Raw genomic sequence first — 17555 nt, 5'->3', positions numbered from 1 at the left:
GAGAGAGAGAGAGAGAGAGAAAGAGAGAGAGAATCCCAAGAACCCCAACACGGGGCTCATTCCCATGACCCTGGGATCATGGCCTGAGCTGAAATCAAGAGTTGGATGCTCAACCCACCCACTGAATCACCCATGCACCCGTTTATAGTATTTTAAAGAAAAAGCAGTAGTCAAATTGAACAATTGTCAAAGCTTTGTTACTGATATATGCATAAAGAAACAAACTTGTTGAGGTTCCTTAGGGGAGGGGTTATATATAGGATGAAGAAAATTAACATTAAGTTGTTTCCCAGTGTATAGAATTAGCTCTAATTGTGTTCAAATCTTAAGGATACACGTGGTCATACCAGGAGGTACAGAAATAGCGTTTGACAAAATCCAAGTCCCTTTCATGATAAAAACACTAAATAAAGTAGTAACGGAAGGGAACTTCTTTGCTGGTAAAGGACATCTATGAAAACCCACAGCCTAGGGTGCCTGGGTGGCTCAGTCATTTAAGCATCCAGCTCTTTCTTTTTTTTATTTTTTTATTTTACAATTTTTTTTAATGTTTATTTATTTTTGAGACAGTGAGAGACAGAGCATGAACGGGGGAGGGTCAGAGAGAGAGGAGACACAGAATCTGAAGCAGGCTCCAGGCTCTGAGCTGTCAGCACAGAGCCCGACGTGGGGCTCGAACTCAGGGACCGTGAGATCATGACCTGAGCCGAAGTCGGACGCTTAACCGACTGAGCCACCCAGGCGCCCGTAAGCATCCAGCTCTTGATTTTGGCTCAGGTCATGATCTTGTGTGAGTTCACTTGAACTCTTGGTGAGTTCAAGCCCTGCATTGGGGTCCACACCAACAGTGCAGAGCCTGCTTAGGATTCTGTCTCTCTCCTTCTCTTTCTCCTCCTTCCCTGTGTGTGCTCTCTCTCTCTCTCTCTCTCTCTCTCTCTCTCTCTCTCTCTTTCTCTTCTCTTTCTTTCTCTCTCTCTCCCTCTCATACACACACACACACACACACACACACAAAATGAATAAAATAAACCCACAGCTAACATCATACCCAACTGGTGAGAGACTGAATGCTTTTCCCCTAAGATCAGGAACAAAATAAAAATGTCTGCCCTCCCCACTTTTATTCAGCATTGTTCTAGAGGGTCTAGCCAGGGCAATTAGGCAAGAAAAAGAAATAAAAGGAAGAAGTAAGAGAAAAGGAGCTAAACCATCTTTGTTCATAGGTGACATGATCTTGTGAATAGAAAAACCTAAGGAATCCACAGAAAACTGTTAAGACTAATAAGTGAGTTCTGCAAAGTTGAGAGATACAAGATCAATGTAGAAAAGTCAATTGTATTTTTGTATACTAGCAATGAGCAATTTGAAAATGAAATTAAGAAAAGTTTCATTTACAGTAGCATCACAAAGAATAAAATACCTAAGAATCAGTTCAGCCCAAGAAGTGCAAGACTTGGGGAGCCTTGCTGGCTCAGTTTGTAGAGCATGCAGCTCTTGATCTCAGGGTCATGAGTTTGAGCCCTGTGTTGGATGTATAGATTACTTAAAAAAAAAAAAAAAAAAAGAATTGCAAGACTTGTACACTGAAGACTACAAAACATTGTTGAAGGAAATTAAGGAAGACCTAAATAAATGGAAAGACATCTCATATTTATGGCCCAGAAGATCTGATATTGTTCAGATTGTATATTAGTTTCCTAGGGTTGCCATAACAAATTACCACAAACTGGGTGACTCAAACCATGGCACTTTATTCTTTCACAGTTTTGGAAAGCTAGAATTCCAAAATCAAGGTGTTAGGGAGATTGGTTCCTTGTGTAGGCTCTGAGGGAGAATCTGTTCTATGCTTCTCTTAACTTCTGGTGGTTGTTGGCATGCCTTGGTGTTCCTTGGCTTGTAGATGCATCATTCATTTCTCTGCCTCTGTCTTCACATGGCCTTCTCCTCTGTGAGTCTGTGTGTCCCTGTGTCTTCACGTGGCCTCCTTTTTTGGGGGGGTACACATTTTATTTTAAATGCATTCAAATCGACTGTTTGAGACTGAGAGCCATATGATCAGTCCTCCAGCCCAATATTTTATTTTGGTGCAGCTTAACCATCCATGAGGAAAGAACCCTGAGAAAACATAGAAGTAAGTTAATTGAGCTCATGATAATTCTAAAATCTTTTACAGAGAAAATGACCAAAGCTGATTTCACATGACCTTCTTATAAGGACACTAATCATTGAATTTAGGGCCCACCCTAATCTAGTATGACTTCATTTTAACTCGATTAAATCTGCAATGACCCTGTTTCTAAATATGGTCCCATTCAGAGGTATTGGGGATTAGGAGTTCAACATATTTTTTGGATGACGTAATTCAGCCTATAACAGATGCCAGTTTTTCCCCAAACTAATCAACAAATTTAATGCAATCTGTATCAAAACCCTAGTACCTTTTTTATACAAATTGACAATCTATTTCTATAGTTCATATGGAAATTCAAGTAACCCAGAATAGCCAAAACAATTTTAAAAAGAAAAACAAAATTGGAGGACTCACACTGCCTAATTTCAAAATTTATGATAAAGGTGTAGTAATCAAGACAGCCTATTATTGACATAAGATGGATGTATAGATCAATGGAACAGAACTGAGAGTCTGAGAATAAGCCCTTGCATTTAAAGTCATTTAATTTTTGACAAGGGTTCAATACAGTTCAATGGGGAAAGAATAGTCTTTTCAGTAAATGATGCTGACAATATATATAGGCATACCTTGGAGATATTGCAGGTTCGGTCCAGACCTCTGTAATAAGGAGAGTCAAATGAAGTTTTTGTTTCCCATTGTGTATAAAAATTATGTTTAGGGGCGCCTGGGTGGCTCAGTCGGTTAAGCGTCCGACTTCAGCTCAGGTCACGATCTCACGGTCCGTGAGTTCGAGCCCCGCATCGGGCTCTGGGCTGATGGCTCGGAGCCTGGAGCCTGCTTCCGATTCTGTGTCTCCCTCTCTCTCTGCCCCTCCCCCATTCATGCTCTGTCTCTCTCTGTCTCAAAAATAAATAAACGTTAGAAAAAATTCTTTAAAAAAAAAATTATGTTTACACAATACTGTAGTCTATTAAATGTGCAGTTATACCATAAATATTGTCCAAAAATGCTAACTATAATTTGAGCTCTTTGTGAGTTGAAAACTTTTTACTGCCAACATTAATGTTGATGGCTACTGCCTGATCAGAGTGGTGGTTGGGTGGCTGTGGCAATTTCTGGTGACAACAGTGATGTTTGCTGCATTGATTGACTCTTCCTTTCATGAATGATTTCTCTGTGGCATGCAGTGCTGTTGGATAGCATTTTACTCACAATAGAACTTCTTACAGAACTGGAGTCAGTCTTCTGACAACCCACCTCTGCTCTATCAACCAAGTTTATGTAATATTCTAAATCCTTGTTTTCATTTCAACAGTCTTCACCCTATCTTTGCCTGGAATTAATTCCTTCTCAAGAAACCACTTTCTTTGCTCATCCGTAAGAAGCAACTCCTCATCTGTTCAAAAGTTTTAGTATGGGGTTATGGTAATTGAGTTATATCTTCAGTCTCCACTCTTAATTCTAGTCCACTCCTAATTCTAGTAATCTGCAGTTACTTCCTCCACTGAAGTCTTGAACCCCTCAGGGTCATCCATAAACATTCGAATCAACTTCGTCCAAACTCCTGTTACTATTTTGACCTTTTCCCATGAATCACAAATGTTCTCAATGACATCTGGAATGGTGAATCCATTCCCAAAGGTTTTCAGTTTACTTTTCCAAGTTCATTGGCGGAATCATTATCTATAGTAGATATAACCCTATGAAAATATACTTTTTATTTCCTTTTAATTTTTTGAGAGAGAGTGTGAGTGGTGAGGGGCAGGAATGAGAGAGAGAGGGAGGGAGGGAAAATCTTAAGCAGGCTCCACACCCAGTGCGGAACCCAGTGTGGGGCTTGGTCTCACGATTATGAGATCATGACCTGAGCCAAAATTAAGAGTTGGATGCTTAACTGACTGAGCCAACCAGGTGCCCCAATGAAATGTATTTTTTTTTTTTTAACATTTATTTATTTTTGAGACAGAGACAGAGCATGAACGGGGGAGGGTCAGAGAGAGGGAGACACAGAATCTGAAACAGGCTCCAGGCTCTGAGCTGTCAGTGCAGAGCTCGACGCGGGGCTCAAACTCACGGACCATGAGATCACGACCTGAGCTGACGTCGGACGCTTAACCGACTGAGCCACCCAGGCGCTCCAATGAAATGTATTTTTAATGTTTATTTATTTTTGAGAGAGAGCAAGAGTGAGCGTGCACAAGTGGGGGAGGGGCAGAGAGAGAGGGAGACACAGAATCGAAAGCAGGCTCCAGGCTCTGAGCTCTCAGCCCAGAGCCCGCTGCAGGGCTTGAACTCAAGAACTTCGAGATCATGACCTGAGCCAAGGTTGGGTGCTTAACCATTGAGCCACCCAGGTGCCCTGATGAAATGTACTTTTAAATCCTAAAATATAAGACTGTGTGACCTTGGATTAGATAGTGGTTTCTTACATACGACCCCCAAGGCAGAAGGACCAAAGAAAAAGTGAATAAATTGGACATCATCAAAATTAAAAAATTGTGTTTTGAAGGAAACTTTGAGTGGGAGAAAATATTTGCAAATCATATGCCAGACTTGGGACTTGTATCTCGAATATGTAAAGAACTCTTATAATTCAACAACAAAAGACAACTAACCCATTTAAAATATGGACAAAGGATTTTTAAACAATAGAAATTCATTTTCTTACAGCTCTGGAGGCTGGAAGTCCAAGTTCAAGTTTCCATTAGGGTTGGTTTCTGTTGAGACCACTTCCTGGCTTTTATAGTTGGTTGCCTTCTCACTATGTTCTCCCATGGCCTTTTCTCTGTGCATGCTCAGAGAATGACATCTCCTAAATCTGTTCCTTTTCTTATGAAGACATCAGTCTTGGTGGATTAGCATCCCACCTTTCTGACATCATTTAATTTTAGTTATTTCCTTAAAGGCTCTGTCTCCAAATACAGTCACAGTAGAAGTTAGGAGTTAATACCTATGGAAAGATGCTCAACATTATTAGCAATTAGTTAGTAGGGAAATGTAATTCAGAATCACAATGAGGAATGTAAATGTAGGGAAATGTAATTCAAAATCACATACTAGAATAAAATAGTATATAATTACAAGTGATGGTGAGGGTGTGGAGAAATTAGAACCAAAGCCTCGTACACTGATAATAGGAATGTGAACTGGTCTTGATGCTTTGAAAATATAGTTAGCATATGACTCAGCTGGTCCACTTTTAGGTTTATACTCAAGAGAATTGAGGGGCGCCTGGGTGGCTCAGTCGGTTGAGCATCTGACTTCGGCTCAGGTCATGATCTTGTAGTTCATGGGCTTGAGCCCCGCGTCGGGCTCTGTGCTGACAGCTCGGAGCCTTGAGCCTGTTTCGGATTCTGTGTCTCCCTCTCTGTCTGCCCCTTCCCCACTCATGCTCTGTGTCTCTCTGTCTCTCAAAAATGAATAAACGTTAAAAAAATTAAAAAAAAAAAGAGAATTGAAAGTGTGTCCACACAGAAACCTGTACATGAATGTTTGTGGATGCATTCTTAATAACAGCCAAAATTTGAAACATCCCAAATGTCTATCATCTGATGAATGGATAAACAAGATATGATGTATCCATACAGTGGAATCTTACTCAGCCATAAAAAGGAATGGAGAACAGAATACTGACATATGCTGCAAATAGATAAATCTTGAAAATGTTATGCTGGAAAGAAGCCAGTCACAAAAGGTCACGTATTATGTGATTTCTGTAAAATATGCAGAATAACCAAATATGTAGTATCTTACTAATTATTGAGGGCCAGGGAGAGGGGTGAACATGGATTGACTGCTACTTGTCATGGAGTATTTTTCTGTGGTGATGAAAATGAAATTAGATAGTGCTTGGTGGTACAAGGCTGTAAATGTACTAAAGCCACCCAATTAAACACTTGAAATGAGGGAACTATATGGAATGTGAATTTTATCTCAAAGCTCTTAATAAAAAGAGGAGAAAATCTTAAGTTCAGTTTAGTACATACTGACATTTAGTGTTACTTTTTACTAACATTTTGTGTTATCTTGTTTGTTGTTTGGAAATGTTAAGCTAAATTGGCATTATTACTTGCCAAATTCTTTCTTGGTCAGAACTTGGGCAGTAGTGTTAACAGTAACATAATATGAATTCTAGAAAATAACCTTTTTCTCTGTTCTGTTTTTTTAACAAGGATTTATTAAGTACTTATCCTGTATTAGCCCTGTGATTAGCACTGGGATTTCAAAGACAATTAAGACATGGTCCCTTGCTTTGCATGGGTTTCCTTTTTAGTTTGGATGGATAAAACCAGAAATAACTGCATTAAAATGTAATTGCGATAGGTGAGTATTCAGGGTATTCTGAAGGTACAAAAGAAGAGTGGTCATTTCAGGTAGGCAAATCAGAGCAAACTTCAGAGAAAAAATTACCTTTGGAGTAAACTTAAAAGATGGACTCAGTTTTCACCAGGGAGGGAGGCACTGTAGGCAGAGGGAACAACTCGAGTAAGTACTGCCGTGTTTCAAGCACTGTAATAGGTCAAATAAATTTTGGAATATTGGGAGCAAGGTAAAAAAGCACTGATTGTAAGGCTAGAAAGAAATCTTAAAAAAATATTAAAAAAAAAAATCTTTATTCTTGAGTGAGAGATAGAATGTGAGTAGGGGAAGGGCAGAGAGAGACAGGGAGATACAGAATCCGAAGCAGACTCCATGCTCTCAGCTGTCAGTGCAGAGCCTGACATGGGGCTCGAACTCACTGCAAGATCATGACCTGAGCCGAAGTCGGATGCTTAACTGGCTGAGCCACCCAGGCACCCCTAGAAAGAAATCTTTGCATATCTGATTTTTATTCTTAACTGGTCAGAGACACTTCTTTCTCTTTGTGGTTGCTTTAGAAAGAAGAGTTTATTTCCATGGTTACAGGAACTTAGTAACAGGTTTTTATATGTTAAGACCTCTCATTTAAATTAAATAGAGGAAGATATAATAGTGCCATATTGTAAAAGCTTATTCAGGGAACCTTTTTTCTTTGGAGTGATATATAGGACTGGGGGAACAGAAATGGTAACAGCATTGAAAAATGCTTATGTGGGGACGCCTGGGTGGCTCAGTTGGTTAAAGTGTCCAACTTTGACACAGGTCATGAACTCATGGTTTGTGAGTTCGAGCCCCACGTTGGGCTCTGTGCTGACAGCTCAGAACCTGGAGCTTACTTCGGATTCTGTGTTGTCTCCTCTCTCTGCCCCTCTCCTGATCGCACTCTGTCTCTCTCTCAAAACAAAATAAACTTAAAAAAAAAAAAGAAAAAAAAAAGAAAAATGCTTATGTGTAGCAGAGAAGAATGTGTAGCAGTGATTGCAGTCATGTGAAATACCCATGTATGACAAATTAAAACTAGATATTGTTTTTATCCATGAGATTATTAATGGTATGGAGAAATAGTACACTCTCTAGAGCCAATTTGGCTCTGTCGGAATTGTAAACAAATACATATGGTGATTAGGTGGCTTTTTAAGAATCACTAATGAGATACTGACCCTGTTTGCACAAAGATGTACATACGATGATGTTCTTTATAGTATTGTTTGTAATAGTGAAAATTTGGAAATACTTTAAAAGATAGTAGGAGAATGGTTAAATGCATTAATGTATAACCATGTAATGGACTGCTGTAGCCACTGAATTGAAATAAGTAGGTCTATTTCTGTGACATTGAAAACAAATCTTCCAAGGTACATTCTCTGAGAAAAAAGAAGTCCCAGAATTTTATTTATATATATGTATATATGTGTATATATGTATATATACATATATATAAATATAAAATATATAAAATCTGTTTATGAAAAAGGAAGCAACTCTGTATGTTAGAAGTATCAGTGCACTAATAGAAGATCACAGGGATACACAATGGAGTGTTTGTGTCCCAGTTTCATTAGATTTTTTTAATTGAAGTATAGTTGACACCACAGTGAGTATTTACACCTGATGGGGATCCAGGTGTGTTTGTGTGAAATGGAAATTTCACTTTCACTTTATATGTTTCTGAAAGGTTTTAATATTTAACAGTAGTGTATTTTATAACAATTTTTTTTAAATTTTTTTTTTTCAACGTTTTTTATTTATTTTTGGGACAGAGAGAGACAGAGCATGAACGGGGGAGGGGCAGAGAGAGAGGGAGACACAGAATCGGAAGCAGGCTCCAGGCTCCGAGCCATCAGCCCAGAGCCTGACGCGGGGCTCGAACTCACGGACCGTGAGATCGTGACCTGGCTGAAGTCGGACGCTTAACCGACTGCGCCACCCAGGCGCCCCTATAACAATTTTTAAAACATGTAAGGGGAAACTAGACAGAAGGATCGTATTAGGGTGTGAGATTACAGGTAAGTCTTTCCTTAAATATGTGTAATTATAAAAGGGAAAACAAATTGTTCAGGACATAATTGCAAAGGATTGCTTTACTGTGCTCATGTGTTAGAAATTTTTTTTGCCCTGCAATGTTTAAGAATGTTGTGTTAAAATTAAGTAAAGTTACCTATTTTGAGTTTTGGCTTTGATTTTTAGGTGGACCTTCAATCCTGCCGTTCTCACTAAAGCAAACATTGTCCGAAGTGGGGATGCTGCTCAAGGTGCAGAAGGAGGTACCTCACAGTTTCAAGTGGGTGATCTTGTACAAGTTTGTTATGATCTGGAAAGAATCAAACTTCTACAGAGAGGACATGGAGAATGGGCTGAAGCTATGCTCCCAGTAAGTATATCTAAAATAGTTTCAGACTAGGAATGATAAAACAGTTTTAGACTAGGAATTACATTATACGTGTGTAGATTTAAAAAATATTTGAAGTTTGGAAACTAAATTAGCATAATTCTTCAAGAATTGTACTTGGGGGCACCTGGGTGGCTCAGTCAGTTTAAGCGTCCAACTTTAGCTGAGGTCATGATCTTGCGGTTCATGGGTTTGAGCCCCAAATTGGGTTTTGTGCTGACAGCTCAGAGCCTGGAGCCTGCTTCAGATTCTGTGTCTCCCTCTCTCTGTCCCTCCTTCAGTTGCACTCTGTGCCTCTCTCTGTCTTCATTGGCTGCTAGGCATACTTATGTCTTTTATTGTCTAATTTGTTCCACTTAAATTAGCCCAGGAAGGTCCATGTAGGGCTACGGTTAGTAGTGTTTTAAAGAGCTGTTACTGGAGAATGTAATGTAGGTGGAAGGTAACAGGGACTTCCCTGATACTTAATCCCAGAATGAGAGAGAGATGCTCATCCAGTTACTAGCAGTGCTGGACCACCACTGCTTGCCTTAGTTGGGGGCCTGCCTCTCTCAAACTTAGAGTATGAAAGAGCAACTCTGAATGTGTGCCTTCTGAGCTGCCTTTGCTCCCAAAGAGTTATGGTGTAATTTTTAATTTACTCATTCGACACATTTTTCACCAAATGTTCAGGAATAACAGAAAAATTTGTTTGTTCTGCCCTTTTTGCATCCATCCTCTTTCTCCATCTGTCCCTCGCTCTTACCTTCTGTTCCTTCCTTCTGTACTACTACCCGTTCTGTTCTGCTGCCCCCCATACTTTCTTGCCCTATATCCCATTTCCTTCCACTTTGCTGTGTCCTCGTGTTTAGCCCTCCACTTTGCTACCCCTACTCCTTTCTCATCCAGTCACAAAATTTGTCCTGTTCTGGCCACCCCACCCCCCACCCCAGTCCCATCCCATTCAGTGCTTCCTTCCTTTACTGTGCACCTCCCCTCCCATCTCTCTTCATGTCTCATCCCCCTATCCTGTATTGTCTAGTGCTCTGTCCTGGCCAGCACCATCTCCTATTTCGTCTAGCCCTCTGCCTCCTCCCATCCTGTCCATTACCCCCTCCCTGTCCTTCATGTTGTGCTGCCCTTCCATCAGTCCATCCTTCCTTTCTGCCTTGCTCCCTTGGCAGATATTTTAGCACAAACAATATACCTATTAGGCTTCAAAGATTTAGTAGTGAACAAAACACAAAGAAATCTATTGTTATGGTGTTTTCATTCCAAGACATTTCATAGTTTGCAGATGCTGCCAACATCATTTTTTTATTGTTTTAGGTAGGTAGTGACTAAGTGATAGTTGTCTGTGTTGCAGGAGCTGTATTTTAGAATTCTGGTGTCAAAAAAATTAAGTTCCATATGATCTTTTGTTTGCTTTTTTTAAAGTTTATTTTTAGAGACAGTGCACATGCATGTGCACTAGTGGGGGGCGGGCAGAGAGAGAGAGGGAAACAGAGAATCTCAAGCAGGCTGTATGCTCAGTGAGGAGCCCAGTGCAGGTCTGGATCTCAAAACCGTGAGATCATGACCTGAGCTGAAATCAATAGTCAGCTGCCCAATTGACTGACCCACCCATGTGCCTTTTGTTTGCTTTTGATAGTAACATTGGTTAAAAAATGTATTGATGTACTTTAAGCCTATGTTAGTTAAATGGAATCTTTTGACATGTTTTATATGAGATACATATATTATTTAAGATTTTTTTATAGTCAAAATGTTTTTGTTTTTCCCCTTAGCAGTGACAGCTTATATATAGCAGTGTATGTCTTTTGTGTGCCCAGTTATTCTAAGCACTGTGCTAAATGATATAGATATAGATATAGATCTATAGATATAGATATATACACACACACACACACACACACATATGTGCACAGACAAATATGTGTACACACACAAACACATACACAGACTTTGTCATAGGAGCATTATAAGCAGATGGTTGTATGGCATCTTTATTTTATTTTTATTTTATTTTATTTTATTTTATTTTATTTTATTTTATTTTATTTTATTTTATTTTATTTTATTTTATTTTATTTTTTTTCAACGTTTTTTATTTATTTTTGGGACAGAGAGAGACAGAGCATGAACGGGGGAGGGGCAGAGAGAGAGGGAGACACAGAACCGGAAGTAGGCTCCAGGCTCCGAGCCATCAGCCCAGAGCCTGACGCGGGGCTCGAACCCACGGACCGCGAGATCGTGACCTGGCTGAAGTCGGACGCTTAACCGACTGCGCCACCCAGGCGCCCCTTTATTTTAAAGATGAGGAATCAGAGCTAAGTTTCTGAACTGAAGTTTGAACTCAAATCTGTTTTACTTCAAAGCCTAAGTGCTCTATCTCCCATAGTAAGCTTTTATATAAGCAAAACCTGTAGGTTATAGCTAGAGGGGAATTCTTGGGTTCCACTGGTGATGGTGTAGAATTTTAATTTTTCTAAATTGTCTTGATAAAAATAGTCAACAACTAGATTAGCATAACCAAAAAAAAAAAAAAAACGGCACAAGCATCTATATTAAAACCAGGTGACAGAGTAGCCAATTGAACCCTAAAATATGAATGAGTAGTGAGAAAACACTGACAGCTACTGGGTCTATATCTGTTTGTCTGGCAGCAGAGAGAATTAATGGGGATCAGATAGACTCTAGAACAAGGGAGCTCCAATATAGCTAACAAGTATTCATTGGCTAGTATAGTAGATGAATGTGGAAACAATAGCTAAACCTGGGAGGGCTTTTACAGACCTCATTTTGGGGTGAGGGTAATAGGTCCATGCCAAAGTTTGAAGGGGCTTGAGCAGCCTGAATCTGTAAACTCTCAGAATGAATCAGCCATAGCTCCCTTTCTGGGCAGAGCCCTCCATTAAGGAGAAGGTGCTGGGAATAGAAATTAAATTGAGTAGGATAGAGACAGTAGGGACAGAGGAATGATAAAAGTTTGAAGCGATCATCATCAAATCCCCATACATAATTATTGTTGAAAAAAGACAATAAGGAATAGCATAACTTCTCTATAGACAAACGAAAGTACAGTAGAAGATATCACAGAAAACTAAAATCTAATGATTCAAAATGAGCTAACAAATTAAAATGATAAAAGATGAGTGAAATGGATCATAATTATTTTTTAATTTTTATTTATTTTTAAAGAACTTACATACTTTTTTAATGTTCATTGATTTATTTTGAGAGAGAGAGAGAGAAAGGGTATGAGTGGAGAGGAGGTGCAGAGAGAGAGAGAGGAGAGAGAGAGAATCCCAAGTAGGCTCTGTGAGCTGTAAGCATGGAGCCCCAGGTGGGGCTAGATCCCATGAACCATAGATCATGACCTGAGCTGAAATCAGGAGTCAGACACTGAACTGACTGAGCCACCCAGGCACTCTGAAATGGATCATAATTAGAAATGAGGTGATAGAACTTAGGGAAGAATTGAAAAGGAAAGATAATTTCAGAAATGAGGAGTAAGCTTGATGCAACACATCAAATAAATATAACAGATAATGCCTTTAAGAGAAACAAGGTAAAAAGGAAGAAAATTTTTTAAATAAAAAAGGTAAAAAGTATTTCAGGGAAAGTGACAAATATAGATTACCTAATATATGTGTATTAGGAGTCCTTGCAAAAAAGGAAAAACAAAAGCCAAAGCAATGGACTATAAAGCTACTAAAATTTATAATTCCAGAAAGAATGCCCCTGAATTAAAAACTTTAAAGCTAAATATTAAAAGGATACATTGTATAGCTGGGAAAACTGAGAACACCAAACACTGAGCCATTTTCTGGTAAATAATTGAATCTTCAAGAGAAGAAAACAACTCTTTGGGTATCTGGGGAAAAAGGTCAAGTTTTACTTACAAAGAAAAGAAAATCAGATTATTGTTAAGGAAAAAAACTGGTCTCTGTGGTTTGTGATCTCAGCGAAATAACATTTATTTAACGTAGTCAAGGAACAAAAATGTAAGCTAAGAGTTTTATATATAACCAACTGACTTTCAAGTATAAAGGCTACAAGTTGCTATGAACATGTAAGAATTTATAGAATCTTGTTCCCATTAGCTTTTTCTGATTAATCTCCTAAAAAATGTTTCAGACAACCGACATGAGAGATATCAACTGAAAGCTGATAGTGATCATTAAATATGTATTTATTTGTTGAACTAAGATTAAATGATGGTTAAAGGAAGAGGTAGAGTCTGTATAATGGTTTTATGCTCTAACAACACAGATAAAATGTAACTTTATAGAGTATAACTCAAAAAATGGGGTGGGAATGGAGAGAGCATATATGGAAAGTTTAGCAAGCTGTTCGATTGCCTTTTAGTTATTATGTGGAACTAAATACTATTATTTTAAACCTATATATATATATATATTTTTTTTTTTATTTAAATTTAAGTTAGTTAACATACCATATAATCTTGGTTTCAGGAATAGAACCCAGTGATTCATCACTTGCATATAACACCCAGTGCTCATCCCAACAAGTGCCTTCCTTTTTTTTTTTTCTTTTTTTTTTTTAATAATTTAACTTTATTTTTTATTTTTTATAATTTACATCCAAATTAGTATATAGTGAAGCAATGATTTCAGGAGTAGATTCCTTAATGCTCCTTCAAATTTTTTTTTTAATGTTTTTATTTTTGAGAGAGAGAGAGAGAGAGAGAGAGAGAGAGAGAATGAGTGGGGGAGGGGCAGAGAGAGAGGGAGACAGAATTTGAAGCAGACTCCAGGCTTTGAGCTGTTAGCACAGAGCCCGATGTGGGGCTAGAACTCACAAACCATGAGATCATGACCTGAGCTGAAGTCAGACGCCTAACTGATTGAGCCACCCAGGCGCCTCCCAACAAGTGCCCTCCTTAATGCCCATCACCCATTTAGCCCATCCCCCTTCCCCCATCTCTCCTCTGGTACCCCTCAGTTCTCTGTATTTTAGAATCTATTATGGTTTGCCTCCCTCTGTGTTTTTATCTTATTTTTCCTTCCTTTTCCCTCTGTTCATCTGTTGTGTTTCTTAAATTACATATATGAATGAAATCATATATTTGTCTTTCTAAACCAAAATATTAGGGAGAAAGAAGGTAAGTGTAAGAACATGAATGACTAATTTCAATGTTGTACATACTAGGGAACCAATTGACTCACTCTGTCTCTATTTTTTTTTTTTTTTAAGAGGGAATAAGGTTTTATATATATATATGTATAAAATACTAGTATTATTGTAAGTATAACTAATTAGGACAATGCAGAGTTCATGTGAAAAAAAGCAAACAATGGAGGGATTAACCGTGAAGTTAAAAAAACATATTTCATATCTAAAAAAAGGAATATGGTATAAGGAGAAAGGTAGATAGGAGACATCTTTGAATATATCTTGTTTTATAGATTTGATTTAAAACTACATATATCTTTTATATAATTATTAAGCAAAATTAAATTCAAAAAGGAAGTTCCTAAAAGTAGAAAATAAAATGAAATAAATGAACCTAAATGTGTTTCCTGTTGGCATAACTGTACAGAGAAAAGTACAGGTGATTTTTAACACAGTTATTTGTCTTTATATCTTTTTAGGAAGAATATACACTAAAGAACTGCCTATAAAAAGGGATTTTTAATAATTTTCATTGATCTTGTTGTCTGTGGTAGTGCTAATATTATTATCCTGAGATTGTTTTATGTGTGATGTGACAAAAAAACAAAACAAATGAGTAGTTATATGATAATTTTAATTCTGTTATCCCCAGTGACTTTGAGAACCAGAATGATCAGAGTGGGAAAAGGAGATACGAATGTAACATAGAAGAGGCTAAGTAAAAACCCTGTAGTCTTGAATTTGAATTGGAAGAATGTTTGAATTTATGATTTATTTTATCTTTAAAACAAAATAAAGGGGCGCCTGGGTGGCGCAGTCGGTTGAGCGTCCGACTTCAGCCAGGTCACGATCTCGCGGTCCGTGAGTTCGAGCCCCGCGTCAGGCTCTGGGCTGATGGCTCGGAGCCTGGAGCCTGTTTCCGATTCTGTGTCTCCCTCTCTCTCTGCCCCTCCCCCGTTCATGCTCTGTCTCTCTCTGTCCCAAAAATAAATTAAAAAAAAAAAAAAAAAAAAAACGTTAAAAAAAAAAAAAAAAAAAAAAACAAAATAAAACATCTCCTCCCCTTCCCCCCCCCCACTATTTCCTAGCTTTGTCCATGAAAAGACCTAGAAACAGTAACCATTCTAATAACAATACCAACCTTAGTGCCCAGATTGCAGTCTTTTTTTAAAAATTTTTTTTAACGTTTATTTATTTATTTTTTTTTAAATTTTTTTTCCAACGTTTTTTATTTATTTTTGGGACAGAGAGAGACACAGAGCATGAACGGGGGAGGGGCAGAGAGAGAGGGAGACACAGAATCGGAAACAGGCTCCAGGCTCCGAGCCATCAGCCCAGAGCCTGACGCGGGGCTCAAACTCATGGACCGCGAGATCGTGACCTGGCTGAAGTCGGACGCTTAACCGACTGCACCACCCAGGCGCCCCACGTTTATTTATTTTTGAGACAGAGAGAGACAGAGCATGAATGGGGGAGGGACAGAGAGAGAAGGAGACACAGAATCAGAAGCAGGCTGCAGGCTCTGAGCCATCAGCCCAGAGCCTGATGCGGGGCTTGAACTCACGGACCGTGAGATCGTGACCTGAGCTGATGTCGGACGCTTAACCGACTGAGCCACCCAGGTGCCCCCAGATTACAGTCTTGAAATAGCCTTTCCCTCTGTATAGAAACCAGTCTTTGGAGAAATGGCTAATTCTAGCTCTTTGGAAGTGAACAAGATGAGTCTCATACCAGGTAGCAAGGAAGCTATCAAAGATTTCTAGGTCATGTTAAAAGGATCTAGCAGCCAATTTGAAGTGTTTCTTATTAAATACAGAGAAAGATGAATTTATTAAATTATATCAATTAGCAAAATTCAGATTGTAAGAAACTTTATAGGACAGTTGACCCTGTTTCTTCAACAAATAATTGGCAAAGAAAAATATATGTATAGACTTTATTGGAACTTGATTTAAGCATACTGAAGAATTTTATCATTTATGAAGCAATTGGAAATTTGAACACTGGTATTTTATGATATTACAGAGTTGATAATTTTGGGAGGGTTGGTAGTAGTATCAGGTTTGTTTTTTTTTAAAGTTTATGTGATTAATAGTACAGGGAGTAACAAATAGGTAGGGGAGAATAAGATTGGCCATGAGCTGAAAATTGTTAAGAGTTGATGGGTATACAGGGATTCAATATACTATTGTCTTCTTATGTATGTTTGAGACTTTCTATAATAAGCAGTTAAGGGGGAAAACAAGGAATGCAGCCTCATAGAGTTTGAGAGGATGGAAAATTCCAAGAGGAAATGTGTAATGAGAAGTTAAAATTGGTGTGTGTTGGAGGGCAGAGAGAGGAATAAATGGGGCTATAGAATTATATTTTGGAGTCTTTGGAAATAAGGTGATAGTTGTCAGAGTAGATTACATTTTTAAGGAGGAAGAGTAAAAAACTAAGGAATAAAATTTGGGGAAGAATGAATAGATTTAGGGATCTGAAAATGGACAAGGAGCCAGTGAGTGAAGAAAGAGAAGGAATAGGCAGAAAGGTTAGACTGTCATTCAGAAATCAGAGGAATAGTTTCAAGAAGCTAGGGTCCAATGCTGTGGAGAGATCAAAAAATAAAGCACTCAATCAAGGGCAGTTTACTCTGTGTTAGGAAGTAGTCAGATGTTGTCAATATTCTAAACTAATTTTCTAGTATTGTAATTTGCTATTCTCTTGTGCTGAAGAGAATGGGTTTTGGACTGGAGTTTGAAATGGAGCTAATAGTACTTAATTTTCAGGATTTTATGTATTAGGTAAGTCAATATGTATAAAGCTCTTAGAATACTATCTGCCACATGGTAAGAGTTGCCGCTGATTGTGTTCTGAACCCAAATGCCCCTTTCCCTGTATATTTAATAAGCATGTTATTTCTACCTACTTCTGTCTTGGAATCAGTACTGATTCCCATTTTGGTTTAAGTAATTTGTTTTAGAAATCAGGTTTTATTTTTTTAGGCCACATTAATGATGGATTTTAGAGTATTTAATTTACAAATTCTCAAGATGTAACATAAGATTATGGGATTAAAAGGTTGAATATCAAAAAGCAAAATTTTGTGAACTTTTATAAATGATAGACTGTCATGATATTTTTGATTTTATATTCTTTTTTTTTTTTAAGTTTATTTTGAGAGAGAGAGAGAGAGAGCGCGTGTGCATGCACGAGCGGTGGAGGGGCAGAGAAGAGGGAGAGAATCCCAAACAGGCTCTGAACTGTCAGCATGGAGCCCAGTGCTGGGCTTGATCCCATGACCATGAGATCATGATGTGAGCTGAAATCAAGCGTTGGATGCTCAACTGAGTCAGCCACTCAGACCCCCTTGTTTTTATATTCTTGTGGAAGTATAGTAGTTTTGTTTATTAAACATTTTTTTTAATGTTTATTTTTGAGAGTGAGAGACAGAGTGAGTGTGAGGAGGGGAGGGGCAGAGTGAGAGGGGGACAGAGGATCCGAAGCAGGCTCGGCACAGATAACAGTGATCCCCATGCAGGGCTCCAACTCACTAACCATGAGATCATGACC

The 17555-nt window shown here is 38.4% G+C and overlaps 1 protein-coding gene across 1 annotated transcript in view; it reads left to right on the top strand.

The window, feature by feature from the left end:
• Positions 1 to 17555, top strand: part of MIB1 (MIB E3 ubiquitin protein ligase 1) — a 129227-nt gene that overhangs the window by 31538 nt on the left and 80134 nt on the right. Inside the window, exon 7 of the mRNA XM_058692531.1 lies at positions 8681 to 8864. Coding sequence (XP_058548514.1) covers positions 8681 to 8864 — 184 coding nt within the window. The remainder of the gene's footprint in view (positions 1 to 8680; positions 8865 to 17555) is intronic.

The sequence above is a fragment of the Neofelis nebulosa genome, chromosome 11 (genome assembly GCF_028018385.1).
Source record: "Neofelis nebulosa isolate mNeoNeb1 chromosome 11, mNeoNeb1.pri, whole genome shotgun sequence".
In the NCBI taxonomy this organism is placed as follows: domain Eukaryota; kingdom Metazoa; phylum Chordata; class Mammalia; order Carnivora; family Felidae; genus Neofelis; species Neofelis nebulosa.
Note: the sequence above shows the minus strand (reverse complement) of the source record. Positions and strands in the feature narration are given on the sequence as shown.